The following is a 16,566-nucleotide window of genomic DNA, read 5'->3' on the forward strand; positions in this document are numbered from 1 at the left end:
GAGTGTTTTTCCTACTGGATCGTACAGTCTCATTAAAGAATTTTAAGCACAGGAGTAATAAGATTGGTTTCATTCATTGAATAAATACAATAGTTCAGCGTTTTATTGTAGGAGCATCATCAGAATTGGAAAAGTGGTTATCTTTGATGAATTGGCTCATTTTTTTTCTTCCTAACTTCCTTCTTCTGTCAGCCAGAAAAAATATAGGAAATAAAAGATAAGCTAGATGCAGCATTTGCTTTTTAAGTTTTGCATGCCTGGAACAATCCTCTGCACTGTTTGAAGCTTAACACAAGAAGCTATTGTGCTTCTGGCTAGAATCTAGCCAAGGGAAAGCGTTGTAAGGCCTGCTGGGTTGATTCTACAGCAGGGACTAAGGAAAGCAAATACCTAACTTTGTAAACTGTTAAATATTAAATGTGTGGCAAGATGGAATTTATACTGACATTTATCTTAAATGAAAGGGTATCAGAGAATTGGGAAAGGATGGAAGGTGTTCCCAAACCTTTTAAAGTGGGCCGTCTAATTTGTCAGAATGACTTTTAAAAATTGCCAAGAGTCAAATAGAAGAAATTTGAGGTTTACGTCTGTCTACCTATGACCTTGCCTAAGCAATGTCACTTAGAGCAGTGAAAATAGTTCTTTAATTTTTAAGGAAGTTAAGTAACTTTCCCACAGTCATGAAATACATAATTATGCCAAAACTTGTACCTTTGAAGCTCTAATTTTACTAATCCACCCTATTTTCTCCTGGGGAGGAATAAAAAAGTACTTTCCAGAAAAATGACCTCGTTCCTCTTACCAGGTCTGGCTGATCCTGAGGCTGTGCCTGTGGTGACCCATGCACACATTTAGAACAGTGGGTCCCAGGGAGCTTTTCCTGTTCGGTAGGGTTGGTTTTTATCCATTATTGCCATAGGGCTCCACTTAAGTTTGAAAAGTAAATACATAGTGTCAGAAACTGTAAAACCAAGTGCTCAGGACAGTGGGCTGAGAAGTGGAAGTCAGCTGGAAGCTCACAGAAATTAGCGTACAAAATAGTAGTAGGCTAAGATATTTTAGCTGCTAGGACTCAAACTGAGAGGAATCAAGTTCCAAAAAATTAACCAGAAAACAAGTACGAGATTAATGAAAATCAACAAAGTCAGGAAGGATTTGCTCATGAAAAGGATGTTTTCCCTTTTGTGAAGAAAAGCAGTAGTGCATTCTTGGTTACTTGTGACTGAAGTAATGAAAAACAATTATAATTGGCTTTAATAGCATCTTTGTCAAAACATATGAAACACTGGCCAGTTGGATTTTCTTCTTTCTGGATGTGCAGATAAATTTGTTGTGAATAAATGGAAAATAGTTTGGCAGCGGGCAGAAAGAAAAGGAAAAGCCAAAATTCCAGTTAGTTTATAAACCAGACATCTTGAGTAAGTGAGTTGGCTGTAGCTTTTGCCCTTCAAGTTCTTTTCTTACATCTGTTTTTATTTCATTCACATTTACAAAGTCAAAATAAATTTTAATTTCATTATTGTAGAAGTCTCTCTTTATGTAGCAGAGTCTTCGACATTCTTTGTCTACCATAAATAATCTTCTCGTTTTGAATTATCAAAGTTCCTAATGGGGACTTTTATATAAGCCAGGGAATATCTTAATGTTTTTTTCCAAAAGTGGTACTATGATCTCTTTCTATTCATAGAACACTTCTGACACCAAACTTGTGGGTATTTTTTTCCCCCTCACACCGACTCTCCTACTCCCTGAACACCAAACAGGTATGCTACAATGTAATTCTGACTCTAACTACCTAGAGTTAGCCTCAGCCCTCACAAATGGACAGTTCCATAAGACTGCTTCCATGTTGGATGCTAGTTCCAAGTCCCAGACATCTCAGTACTTAACAACTGGTTATACATCATAGGTTCCTATGACCCTTTCCTCAGGTTCATTTATCCACTAAGGCTCATGGAACTCAGGAAAGCATTTGACTTACATTTACCAGTTTACTCTAAGTATTATAAAGGAAGAGATATATGGAGAAGTGAAGTCCAAAAGGTTCCTGAACATAGGCACTCCTGTCTCATGCTCTGTTCTCCCTGCACGTGGTTGCATTCACCAACTTAAAAGCTCTTTGGATCTTGGCATTGATAACTTTCATCACATAGGCATGTGTCCTTATTAACCCAATACCCAGCCCTTTTTTCTCCCCGGAAGTTGCAGGGACTGGGGCCGGAAGCTCTGGGCTTATAATCAAGAGCTGGACTTTCTGGCAGTGGTCCCTATCCTGAAACTCTCCAGGATCTCACCAAGAATCACCTGATGAGAATGAAAGAGGCTCCCATTACACAGGAAGTTCCAAAGGTTTCAAGACCTCTCTGTTAGGAACACATGATGCTCCTAGTGTCCTTAACGCTCAGGAGGTTCCAAAGGTTTTAGGAGCTACCTTTCGTCAGAAACCAGGGACAAATTTATTTCTTACTATGTCACAAATCAGCGGATCATCTTTTGCCTATCTGTGAAGAGGGCTTCATACTTAGCCTATAAATATTGGCTATGACTTAACAATCACATGGTACTGTGAACCTAAATAGTTTTTATTGAAATATGTCAGTAAGTGTTTATGCCCTTTTTAAATTTTGGTGGAACTTTAGCTTAACTGAAAAATCATGGTATTCATTTCATACAGCTTCCTTTGGAGGTAGTGTTTTGATCTAAGCCTATTACAACACCAAGAATGTTGGTTCTCACCCTTGACTGCATGTTGAATCTGCTAGAAAACTTTAAACTGACACCTGGGTTCAACTCGCCAGAGATTCTGATTTAAGCTATGTGAGGTGCAAACTGGGTATTGCAATTTTCCACAGGTGATTCTAATGGTTCACATGCAAAACATGTCCCAGAAAGATAATTTTGGCTAAACATATTCAGAAGGCAAACCACACAATAGCATGCCAGGCATGCAGAGTTTAGAACAATAAGAAACAAAAATTATAGCCTGTAACACTGTTAATTTACCAAATACACCCCAGAGGGGGTTATATGCCATGATCCACTGAGTTATAATGCTGCTAATGAGTTTCCTGTAACCCAGAGGTTTTACTTGCCCAAGGTCACATTGCTAGTTGGAGACAGAACCAAGATTAGAAAATTATTACATGAATTCCTACTGTGATGCCTTCATTATTTGGTCCAGGGTTCATAAATTTTTTTCTGTAAAGGGCCTGATTGTAAATACTTTAGACTCTGCAGGCCTCAGGGTCTCTGTTGCTCAGCTCAACCAGTGTGGTGAAAAGTATCACACATGATACACACCTGAACGAGTGTAGCTGTGCTGACAAAATAAGTGACTGACTGGATTTGGCCCATGACCTGAAGATTGCAGACTGTGACGGAGGGGCACTTTACCCTTCTGTTGGAGGGTGGTCTTCTTGAGAGCAGGGTGAGGATCTTACCTATCCCACATGATGCCTGTCGCAAACCAATCCTGTTACCATGCCTTCATTGCAAGTGTTAAATCAAAGCTTGTTGAATTAATTCAGATCTGTAACTCCAAACTTCTGCTACTTCCAACCCTTCCAGTGTGGGAAAAAGTTGGCTCATCTTCCAGCTGTGGAGAGAAAATGCTTTGTGGTCTGTGGCAGGATGTAATTAATATGTTTTGGTAGAATCCTTGAAGTGAATTAGAGATCTAACCTCACTCTGTGGACATTCTTATCTTAAAATCTTATATTCTAAAATATTTTAAAACCCCAAAGTATTTCTTTAATTTGGTCTTGTGATACAATTGGGTATCTAATAATTTTGTGAATATTGTTAGTTTCTCAACACAAGGTTTATTTCAAGCCATTTGGATTTAAGATCAGTGGTGTTTATACATGGTGTCTGGCAAAACTGAACTAACAATGGTGGATTCTCACAGCTCCCTAAATGCTGGAAATACAGTTTCAAATTATGAACCCATTCCTAATGCCAAGTACATTGACCTGAAAACAAGGCTGTTGATTGTAGTGGACAGAGAAGGGACCTGGGAATCAAAAGTTGTGGTGTGACTCCTGCTTTTGCCGCTTTAACCAACTTTATTTTCTTCAACAGTAGTACAGTATGTAGATTCCTGGCCTATGAACCTTTTAGGGATGCTGAAGGAGAAGTGTGACATGTGTTTGAGGGCCTTGTGAGCTTTTTCCTCACCTCTCCCAGGAGGGGTGGGTCAGGCTTAGCAGAAAACACAGCCATGCAGCCAGAGCTCACTGGGACTGGACTAGTGTGCAGCTTAACTAGTGTGGAGGATAGCCTGCAGATGTGCCCACTGGCTCCCAGTGAGTGACTGAGAGTCTGTATAAGGGTGACCTCCTGAGCCTCAGAGTGGAGAAGCAAGTGTATGTCAGAAATGGGAAGCAGAACAAGAAGAAGGATGTCAGGTGTCTGAGAAGCTGAAAAGCAGATGAGAAAAAGGTTCAAACCTGGGAATGGAAAAGGTAATCTGGAATTGTCTCTATCTATTTAGTTATCCCAAATCAAAATTCCCATTCTCTTGCCTTGGGATTGTTTAGTATCCTGGATCTCTTGAAGCTCCTGGATACATAGTGTTGGCTGAAACCGAAGCCCAGGTCATGGCAGGTAGCTCTAATGTAACAGATGTGAGCACTCATTCACCTGCAGGGCAAAAACCTAAGAATTATAAGTGGGAGTCCCTGTGCGGAAGGTGCCTATGAACCAAATGTAGAGATGACATTGGGCACCAGCCTCACCACTCAGTTTAATCATCTTTATGATGGATATTAAAATGCCTGTCTCACTTGACCTCATAGGATTCTTGAGAGAGGCACATGAAATAATGCATATAATGTGCCTTGCACTGTGCATGTGTGGCTCAAAATAAACACCCAGTATTGTTAGACACTTGTATCTTTATTACTACTTGCAGTAAGAATAGTAGTAGCATTGAAAACAAGTTTGTTGTAAAATGAGTAAGTTTTAATTGCACTATGAAACCCCAGGTTATGGTTGTTGATATTTTTGTGACATTCAGGATAAATTTTTTAAGGGTATGCTACTGAAGGAACCACTTATCCCTGTCAAAAACATTCATACGGGTTCCTCTTGGTGTCCAGAGAACAAATCAGTTGGGAAAAAGTTCATTTTAAAAACTTTTTTTTTTTTTTCTTAAAAACAAGGAACATAACCTAGTCTAGTACCTTGTTGGTATATTTATGGGTTATAAGTCCTTAGTAAGAATCTAGGTTATCAAGTGAAATGTTTTGCCTGATCTTGGGGTTTAACCCCCAGAGGGAGGAAATAGAGCAAAGGAACAGTGTATCTGTTCACTACTTAGAATTAAAGGTCAGTGGTGTGGTTTAATTTTAGAGGTCTTATGATCCTCTACAGATGAAATAAAACTGAATACTACTATTCTCTGTATTGTTATTATAATACTTTATAGCCCATGCTTAAGGAAATGTGCAGATTTATTTTATAACCACTTCAAGGAAAGAAAGAATTCCTTTGGAGCTTTCCTGTGACTACTGACTTGCCTGCCACCATGTCTGTTAGGTTGTGAGAATTTGCAGGTGAAAAAGAGGAGGGAGATGTAGAAAACAAAGAGAAAGCGGACCAGCAGAATTACAAAACATGGTTTCATCTGATTTTTTTTAGGCTGAGGGCTACTCTAGTTTCCAGACTCTGTGCACAGAACTCAGATGTCCTGGGTCCTGTCCCTAATGCTGCTTTTTATGGTCTGAGCATTGTGGGTTTATGCAGCCTCAGAGCTGGAGTATACAGGGTCAGGGCCAAGAGGCAGGAGCAGGTTGGAGTTCAGTTCATGGTTTCAGAGTCCGGGTCAAGAGGGCAGCCAAGATGATTACTGGGAAGTCAGGAGGTGGGAAAGTGTGGGAAACAGCCAAGGCAGTCACTGCCAGGAACTGTGGAGAGTCCTTAGGGTAGCTTTTCCCAAATGTGTTCCGAGACACACTAGTGCCATGGGATGTTGACATGCATATTATGGAAAATTTCCTGAACAGATGCTGGGTTCAGAGTTGAACCAGGTAGACCTTTCCAGAGCCTCTAGTGTGCCCATTGACATTACGAATATACATGATAAAGCTTTAAAATTTGGCCATCACAAACATTTCACTTAGAAGTTAGAGACTTGGCCAGGGGCGGAGGGGTGGGGATGAGGGATCCTCTAATTAGCAGAGTTTTACCAAACACACCTTCAGAAAAGCCCCAGGGCACGAGGCTTGTGCTGTGAATAATGCTGACTTTTGCTTTGGATCCTTTAATGGATTGTTCTTAACCCTGTGGGGTTCTGAAGGACCCATAGACACTGCAAAAGTTCTCTGGGCTCTCCTTGGGTGTATTTTTTCTCCCTCTAGTGTAATTACTTGCCTGATTTTTGTTGTTGCTGTTAACACAATTAAGGAAACCAGTCCTTCTTAGAGGAAGAACAAATGTTTTCAACCCATAATTACTGAGGCCAAAGGTTAAGGAAAGGGGAAAAAAAAACCCCACAATGGATCAGAGCCTGAGTATATTTGGTCCTTGATCACACAAATAGGCTCACCTCCTTAAAATGCACATAAAGTTTTAAGGAAAGTACCAAAGGGGATGTATTTAAAAACTTTAACAATAAAATTGAAAAGCGAGGGCTAATGGAGTGTGCAGGGCTGGCTGGACTAACGAATTTCAGGGCAGACTGTATTCCAGACTGTCTCGTAGGCTCCTGAAATGACATGTCAAACTGCATCCTTCTTGTGTTCTTAAAATGAAAGGCACCATTTCCCTGTGTCACTAGTGAGGAGCCCAGGTAAGCACCGCCTTCTCCTCCTGTCTCTGCCATCTGCAGCCAGTCTCCTCATTTTCTTCTCAGTGCATCACACCGTCGTCCATCTCTTCTTTATCCTCTGCCTCTGTGTTCCTAAGGTTCCTGTCATTCTTTCTGGGCTGGTGCAGTTGCCTCTTAACTGTACAGTTTCCTCCTTAACCTCCTTAATGAATTACTTGAGGGGAAACACTGTCTTATTTGTCTTTTTGTCCTCAGGAATTATCTGAGTACCATGCCCTTTTAATCAGAGAGTTATCACTCAGTGCCTTTAATTAGGGAGAAAAAGAATACAAAAGAAACTTAAGCAGTTTTGTTATTCTTTTTGCAGTTGATCATTGGATATCTCGGTACTTACAGAACAGTTTGTAATCTGGAGGCATAAAGATGAAATCTTTTAAGAATAAATATTGAGTTTTTTAAAAAGTGGAAATAGGCATTTTTAGAAAGCGAATCATTAGCAAACAGTAGTATTTGTGATAATAATAAAGGAAGAAATGCAAACAGAGGGAAATCTTTTAGAAGTTTGAATTTAGGACATACATTTATAGTAATGCACTATGGTAAAGATATTGTAAAGAATGATGATTTGAGACTCCTGTTTTCTACATAAATTCTACTTCTTATCAATTGTCAGACATTTTATTACTGAGACTGTTGTCTTTATTGAATAGGGATTCACATTTGTATAAGGCCTATCCACTTGTACATAATTTATTATTAATGTATAGGGGAGTCATTCATTGGTAATCCCAGAGAGCAGCAGAGAGGCTAGCATGGGAGCAAATGGCAAAGGCTGAGAAATAAGCCAGTATGAGCAAGTGTTGGATGGTAAGAAAATAAATTCAGGCAGAAGCAAGACCAGATAAAAGCAGACAGAGGTAGAAAAGAAGCAAACAAGAAATTGGGGCCTTAGGAGCTGGGGAAAGAATGATCAGGTCCCTGTCACAACTCCGGCAGCATACATCATTGTGTATTATACAAGTGATAATAATAGCAAATTGTTAATGTAGCATTAACCATGTGCTGACTACTCTTGTCCCCACAACCACCTTCTGATGTGGATACTATTATGAATCCTATGACTTCTCATTTACACATGAAGAAATAGAACTATAGAGAAAGTAAGTCAATCACACCGTTGATTGATCCAGTTAATAACTAGTGAATGGCAAAGGCTGGACTTGAACTCAGGAAAATGATAGTTATATGACAGGAATGATTCAATTGCTATAAAAGTACACTGGGTACTTAACACACAGTAACTAGTACAGTTGGCATCCAAACAACCAAATGCCATGCTTCTGGGGATCAAAGAAAGTTGCCTGGGTGTGCATGTTCATAGCATCTGAGTTGCCTTTTTGATACAGATGATCTTCTCAGGGAAATTGGATGTCAATTATCAGTGTCAGGCACCTCTGCACAATAATATACTTAGAGGTCTTCCTTCCTTCCTCCCTCCTTCCTTTCCATTTTTGTGGTACTGGGTATTTAATCCAGGGATGCTCTTCTACTGAGCTACATCCCAGCTTTTTATTTTTTATTTTGAGGAAAATAGCTAGCTAAATTGTCCAGTGTTGCTGAGATTACAGGTATGCACCAATATGCCCAGCTTAGAGGTCATCTTGATATATTTAATAGCAAAGCTATTAAAAACTGTTGGAATTTTAGGTTCCATCAAAAAATGTGACTGTTTGAAAACTCAGCATTTGTCTGATCATATGATTGGTCAACTTTTTTGGCCTGTTTCTCATTAACAATTCAGTAGTAATGCAGGATGTTTTGATAAATCTGTGGCCCAGTCACTTCTACATGGTTATGGCTTAACAATAAAAAAGGACAAACAAACAGAGGTTATGATGAGTTGGAAACAATCATCAGATAGAGCACAGCAGCCTATGAACCTCCTCCAGCTCAAAAGACTGTCAACTAGAATGGGTCTTTGCAAGAAGTCAGAAAAAACACATGTGATCAATTGTGGTTTCTCTTTACTCCTGCCTTCCACTGGAGTCATGGCTGCAGATGCAGAATGATTGGTGTACTTTGAATAGGAAGAGCTTTCCATAATGTTGACTCACATTCTTAGTTGAACAGAGCCAAAAGGGGAACTTCCATCAGTGCAGCTTTAGGGAAGGGAAAGTGGCCTCTTTGATGTAGGAAGTTCATTCTCTACCAAGAAAACACTATGCCAAGGTAGAGTCAGATGTGCTGAGTCAATCCCAGCCCCAATGAAGGTGTCGTCACAGAGGATGCACTGTCAATAGTGCTGTGCAGGTGAACACCACACCTAACAACTGGTCACCCATAGAGTGGTGGAACAAGGATTGGGACTGTGTTTCACCTAACAGAATTCTAACTCTTAAGGGACCAGAAACAGTAGTATACTCTAGAAATCTTATTGTTGATTATCCTTTTCATCCCTTTGGGGTAGCAAAAGAAAAAAATCAGCACATAATTATGGAGCGTGTTTTGGGAAAAATAAAATAAATATTTCTAATCAGAAAATGATATCTCTTCTCCTCTCCTCCCCTCTCCTCTCCTCTCCTCCCCTCCTCTCCTTCCCTCCCCTCCCCTCCCTTTCCCTTCTCTTCTCTCCTCTCCTCTCCTCTCCTCTTCTCAGGGTTGTGCTTGCTATGTTGCCCAAGCTGCTCTCCAACTCTGGGGCTCAAGTGATCCTCCTGCCTGAGCCTTCCAAGTAGCTAGGACTATAGACACATTCCAGTGTGTCCACTTGATCATAGTTTCTAAAAATGATTCCAGTTTTTAGATCCTGAACATTTTTTTAAAAAATTTCAATTGCATGCACACATTATTGTATATGTTTAAGATACAATAGTAGAGATTACCTCTTGCATTTATTTTGTGCTATCTACCTGTAAGGCCTTTAAATATACTGAATATCTGCAGCTACTGGTCTTCAAGATCTATTTTGAGTTCATGTTGCCTTTTAACTCCAATGATATCAAACCATTTGCTTCACCTGATAGTATAACACTCTTTAATATTAGGTAGTTTTGGGTGATGAGTCTGAAATATTGGCATCCCATAGTGCATTTTCGTTAGTGATCCTAGTGACCATAAATAAAATTACAGGTTATAATCTGAAATATTCAGTCAGTTGCTGGGATTTCACCCCCCGCCACCCCCCCCAGCCCAAACACACAACTATTTTTACAAGATAAACATCTGCATAGTTTCACAATTCCAGATGCTTTCAAATCTGCTTCTGGGATGTGAAGAAGATTATTTGGGTGTAGCTTTTTTTTTTTTCCTTTTCTTTTTTCTGCCAAATATTTAGAACTTGTGTAGAAATAACCTTGAGTATTTTAGATTTTAGACAAGAATGGAAAGGTCTGAAATTTCACATAGAGTGAACCCCAGTGCAACTATTTATTTCTTTACTGTCAGAATTTAGAAAATAACTCTCATGAAATAGAAACAAAGATTATAGGCAAATAAAGAAAAACCTAAGGTCTTTGGAATTTATTAGTTCAAACAGACAATATGCAATAAGTAAAATAGATAATGTGTTTGTTAGAAGGTGATAAGTGCTTTGAGAAAAAAACGAAGAGTACAGCAGGGCAGGGTAGTTGTTGCAGTTATAATAAGCAGGTGGTCAGGGTGGTCCATGTTAACAAGATGCAGTTTGAGCCAAGATTTGAAGAAGGTGGAGCAATCAGATGGTCATTATCTGGGGGAAATACATCCCAGCAGAGAACAGCTGGACCAACGGCCTGATGTGTGAGGAGCATCAGGGAGACAGCATGACTGGAGCAGAGTGAACAGTTGCAGTAGTAGGTGATCAAGTAATGGAACCAAGGCCAGCTCTTGTAGTGTCTGCAAACCACTATGAAGACATGACATTTTACCCTGAGTGAAATGGGGAACCATTGGAGAATCTTAAGGACAAGATTTGATTTGATTTTAAAAGGATCTCTCTGGGCCTTTTTAGACAATACCAACTATAGTGGGGATAAGGGAAAGAGCAGGGAGACTAGGTGGAGGGTCTTGCTGCAATCCAGTTAGAGATTATTGTAGGGTGGCCCAGGAAAGTAGCAATGAAGGTGGTGATAGATGGACAACATCTGGAAATATCAAATGTAGAGCCAACAGGATTTTCTGATGAAGAGGATATACAAAGAGGAGAAAGCAGTTTCAGATACTTCCAAGGATTTTGCCTAAGCATAGGTGAGTTGTCATTAGCAGAAGTGGCAAAAACTGTAATGGAATTGGTTTGGGGAGAAAGTTGGAGATACAAGATTCAGATTTGAGAATATCAGTTGTGACAAAGTCCTTAATCATACAAGTGGGGATGTGAATAGGCAGTTGAATGTATAACTCTGGAGTTTGTGTGAAAGGTCTGGAGTGAAAGTAAGTGTAGCAGTCCCAGCATATCGAAGGCCTGGGACTGACTGAGATCACCAAGGAAGTGTGAGTGAGCACAGGCCGGGAAAGAACCAAACACTGCACTTAGCAGCACTTCACCTTCAAAGAGCTCAATTATGATGCCTACGTATATTGGAAATAAGGAAAAGTTAGTATTTCTGGAGTTTTTCTTCATTAAGCAATAGATATACTTTTATTTTTGAAAAAAATTTTAAAAATACATAACACAAAATTTACCATCTTTACCATTTTTAAGTATACAGTACAGTGGCATCAAAATCCATCCACATTGTTACATTATCATTGCCATGATCCATCTACAGAAGAACTCTTCATCTTGCAAAACGGAAATTCCATGCTCATCATTAAGCAATAACTCCCCAATATCCCCTCCTCTCAGCTCCTGGCAACACCCATTCTGCTTCTGCTTTTATGAATTTTACAAATCGAGTTACTTAATATAACTGGAATCACACAGTACTTATCTTTTGAAAACTGGGTTATTTTACTTAGTGTAATGTCCTTCACAATCATCTATGTAGTAGCATGTCAGTGTCTCCTTCCTTACAGAGGGTAAATAATATTCATAGTCTGTACATACCATATTTTATATACTCATCCATCCACTGATGGAGTTGGGTTGCTTCCATCCTGTTGGCTATTATGAATAATATCATGAGCATGGATATATAAATATAGGGGATATGTGTTTTTTTGAAGTCTTATAATACATTGCTAGTTGATTTTCATATATTTTCTTTTTTCACATAAGTAAATCAAACACATTTTCTTTTTAAAAGATTTAAAGCTATATATATAAAAAAAGTATAGCTATATAAATAGTAAAACATGGCAGTTCTCATTTTACCACCACACCTAATTCTCAAAGTTAAGTTTTCCATATTACCTTCCATCCCTTTTAATGTGTTTACAGGTCAAGCATCCCTAAGCTGAAACTTCTTGGAGGTGTTGATAACGATTTTTAAGTTTTTATATCTTTTAAGTTTTTATATCTTTATGTGTTTTGGATTCCTGGAGCATTTTGGATTTCACATTTTTGGATTAGGGATATTCAATTATCAATATCAATTATCAATTATTATTCAGTTATCAATTAGCATGGACTTTATCAAGTCTAAAACTCAAATAACTACAAAATCTGAGGGACTTCTAGTCCCAAGCATTTTGGATGAGGCACACTCAACTTACATACATTTGTATATAACTTTTTTGAAAACGAGATCATATTATACATTCTGTACTACAGTTTTCTGTCTTTAATTTTGTCTTGGTACTCTTCCCAATCTGTTACATATCTTATATAATACTGAATTGACTATTCATGTACACATTTGTCCACACAGAACTATTTCTCTGCCCTAGGTAACTGCTTAATTATAAATCGCTCCTACTGGTTCTTCTTGATAATGGGGACCCTGAGAGCCCCTGTAGTTAATGTAAAATTTCTTGACTGGGTAGACTATCTGGTTTCAATTTCTTGTGCAACTGGCACCCAAACAAGGACTCTCCGCAAGTGTAACTGGAGTCAGTCATAAAGAAGCAAAGTTTTACATTTTATTGCTATTATCCAAGATGAAATGACTAATGAAATGGTTTTGGTATTAGACAAACTTTCTGTACATGATATGTCGGACCTATACTAGCGATCTGCAACTTTTCCCTTAAAGGGCCAGATAGTAAATTGGAGGATGGAAAGGGGTGTGCTCACAGCCACAATATGGTCTCTGTTGTGCATCTGTCATTGCTTTCCTTTAACCTTTCAAAAACATGTGTGTTCTCCATGTCTTTCATGTACTCATGTTTCATGATACTAGTTGAAGTTTGGAGACTTGTTTTAAACAATAGTGTAAAATGAAGTTTCTGACTGTGACCCTGGCAAAAGATCTGTGGTTGTGACTTTTTAATGAGTTTATGGGGACATGAATGTGTAGTTGATCTCTTATTGCAAGCATTTTGGCACATTCATAGGAGATATTCTCTGTAAATATGACACTTATAAAACCCATCATACCCAGGAAACTTGTTCTCCAGAAATTATGTGCCTAGTTTTGAATTTCAAATTAATATTTTTATAAGACACATTTCACTTCTAAATAGACTAATTTTTAACTTGTTTCATATGTTAATATATAGCAGTGGAGATCTATTTTTTAAAAGACTTTCTGTTTTGTCATCCAAAATATGAACTCTCCATTTGACACATTAATGGTTTTATTGCTGCTTGTTGTTATCACTCCAGGCTAAGGCTGCATTCTTGCTTTGGCAAGGTCTTTTATGATTATGCTACAGTTTCTTCCTCTGGTTTATAGTTGAGCTGTGGCTTTTCTCTGATTCTGCCCCTAAGCCATCCTTCACTAGGCCCCAGCAGGTGGCCTTTAGGATACTTGATTGATCTTGAGATCACTGTGGGAAAACATCCAAATCCCACTGTAAGGCTAAGTGGTTGCTTGATACACCATGAATTTTAGGGACATGCTTTGCCTACTTGAGTTTTTCTAGGAAGGGACCTAAGCTCATACATTTAAGGATTTGAACTTTTAGTTCTTTCATTTACAAATTTAATAATATTCTGTCAATCTTCCATAGCTCTTGCTTTTGTTGAAAATACTTAATCCTGCTGACAGATTTACCATATTAGCAGAAGGCTGTCTTGTTGAAAACCCATTTAATTTCTGTTTTAGCACTGCTTCTCTAGTAAATTTCTTAGACAATACATAGTACTGTTAATACTTCCTAAAATCTGTTTTACCAAGATAAATTTTAAGGGGCGCACAGAAAATAAAGCAATTGTGTTCTTTTTAATCATTATTATTTAATCGTTTGGATTAAGAAAGAACTTGTTGACTCCGTAGATAGTTGATTGTTTAACTTAACTTTTCTGATTTGAATGATAAAGTTTTAAAAAATCTCTGATACTTCTCTTATATTTGAATTCTGCAAAAATGAAATTCCTTGTTTCTTAACCAAATGGCCTATTTTGATTCAGTCATAGTGAATTCCTGGTAGAAATTTTATTTTCTCTTTACTAGAGTTCAGTCTATTGTTAATTTTGCCATGTCAACCACGAGAGAGGAAAATTTAATGTGTATATACAAAGAAGACACTGACTTGGTTCTTTCAAAGGTCTGGGAAATTTAAAATGTACCTTCTTGTATCACAAACTGAAGACTGATCTTTTTCTCTTTGTCTATGTCTCATGATGTATTTCAGTGTTGTCTTAAAGAATATTTTGGGTTTTGAGTTCTAAATAAACGAGATGGTGTTATCCATGTAATCTTGCCTTTCTGTCTTTGGGAAGCATGGCCACTCCTCTGTGCTGCCGTGGGTGTTATGTGGAGTCACTGAGTAAGCTAGTGGGTGAGAGGTTGTGTGTATTTGCTTGTTTCTTTCTGAGCCATTTTTCTGGAGTCTTTGGGTCAGCTGTCACGTTGGGGCTTTCCTGCTTTGTTCTTTGAGTCGCCTGATGACTGGTGACTGACTGGACACTGGTAAGAAACGCTTTTAACAGATTAGAGCTGGGCCCCTCCTGTCCTCGCCTCCACCTACACCAGAGCAGCTGCATTCTAAGCCCTTTCTGCTGCTCTGCAAGGAAGGCAGGTCTGTGTGTAGCCGTTTTTCCTGGGTGTGCTAAGAGGGTTTTGAAAGCACATGGAATAGGTCTTTCCCGGGAAAGTTCTTTGTCAAGGACAGCACTCATGGAAAGAGTATTTCGGTGCTTAATCTTATGACTGCTTTAGTTTTATGGGGTTAGGAAAAATGTAACTTACGAGACAGAATTGTGCTATGCTTCTGTATTTATCTGTCCTTTCCTTGTGAACTCACAGGCAGCAGTACCTGTCCAAAGGTCACCATAGTCCCACCTGGTTCAACAAGCAGCACAACCTCACTGGTTGATCAGAATGTATCTGAAGAGGCTCAGGGAATAAATGGGAAGACACCAGCGAAACGCTCAGCTGCAAGTCCAAAGCCACAAGGTACGGATATGGGGGGTTGTGACTGAGGCGGGTGCTTTGTTGACTGAGGAAGGCTACCTAGAAGAACGAAGAACTTGGAGTTTTTAACTATAAAAAGGAAGGAACTGGGTACATTATTCTTTAGCACCCTTTCAGGCAGTGCCAGTATTCGCTCTGTTCCTAAAACAATGTATACATTTCTCTATCATTGTTCTTTGCACAGTGCTGAAATTTCATGTCCTCTTCCTGGGACTGTGATCTGTTCATGCCTCTGCCCACCCTAGTGCAGGGCATAATTTATAGTCTGTATAGTAAACATGTTTAGAACTACTGTCAGGAAGAATTGGCCTGGTCGATGTCAGAGGATCTGTAAAACAGATAATTCTAAAACAGTGCTTAACATACTTATCAAGAATGTGTTTGGATGATAAAGAATGTGTTTGGATGATATTAAGGAATAGGGTCTTAAGAATGTCTCTTAGGAACATACACAGAGACGAAAAGTAAAATTCCTCCATTTAGGATTGAGTAGCCAACAGCAGGGAAAATAAAGTGGAAAGCTGTGAATATTTTTGTTCAGTGACCTCCTCTTCCTTTTACAGAGAAATTTCCAGTGAACTATGTATTAACTTTGAGAAGCACAAAATTATAGTTTTGATGGTAGAGGGCAAGGCCTTTTGAAATGCAGCGCAAAAAATGAGCTATGTGATGGTTTAATGTATAGTTTCTTCCAGATGGATTTTCATTTATAATAAAGCCTGAACACTTACCCAAAAGACATTTTCACTATTACTGTGCTTTGAAGAAATCAATTTCTATTTTGTTTATTTTGTGTGTACTTTGACTTTTTCCCATTCTTACAAAGGAAAAAGCATATCGTGGAATGCATTATAAAAGAACTGGTGTTGTTTTTTAAAGTTGTCTTTATTAAGGATCTCTGCAAATACATTGAAAATACATTCTTCTAGATTATGGGATGTTTGTCTTTTTGTTCTCACTACTGGCTGTATTCAGGGTGGTATGTCTGTGGCTGTCAAGCAAAACCAAATAATTGGTGATTTAAATGAAGATCCCCTCCACGAGCTCATATGCTTTTCTTTTGGCCATGCTTCTCCCTAGCACAATGATGTGGCTACAAGCACAGACATTCTTTTTACCTTGGTTCAAGCTATTTTATTTGTAAAATACAAAAGTACACCTTGCTCATTAGACCTGAGTTGATAAGATGAAATATGAGGTAAGACTATAAAAACTGAATACAGTTCTAGTTTATGTAATTGCCCAGATCAAAAGCAAGATTTTCATTACTTAAAAACCTTTTTTGGAAGATGCATCACGATACTTCACTGTTTTTCAGTCAGGAAATCAAATCTGTGTCCTTCCTGGGGAACACTTCTGCTC

At 38.6% G+C, this 16,566-nt stretch overlaps 1 protein-coding gene across 1 annotated transcript in view; it reads left to right on the forward strand.

Annotated features, from left to right (window-relative positions):
- The window catches only part of Fgd4 (FYVE, RhoGEF and PH domain containing 4), a 188,573-nt gene that overhangs the window by 104,485 nt on the left and 67,522 nt on the right, over positions 1-16,566 (forward strand). Inside the window, 1 exon segment of the mRNA XM_047548975.1 lies at positions 15,037-15,186. Within this exon segment, the coding sequence (XP_047404931.1) occupies positions 15,037-15,186 (150 nt within the window).

The sequence above is a fragment of the Sciurus carolinensis genome, chromosome 4, assembly GCF_902686445.1.
Source record: "Sciurus carolinensis chromosome 4, mSciCar1.2, whole genome shotgun sequence".
Lineage (NCBI taxonomy): Eukaryota > Metazoa > Chordata > Mammalia > Rodentia > Sciuridae > Sciurus > Sciurus carolinensis.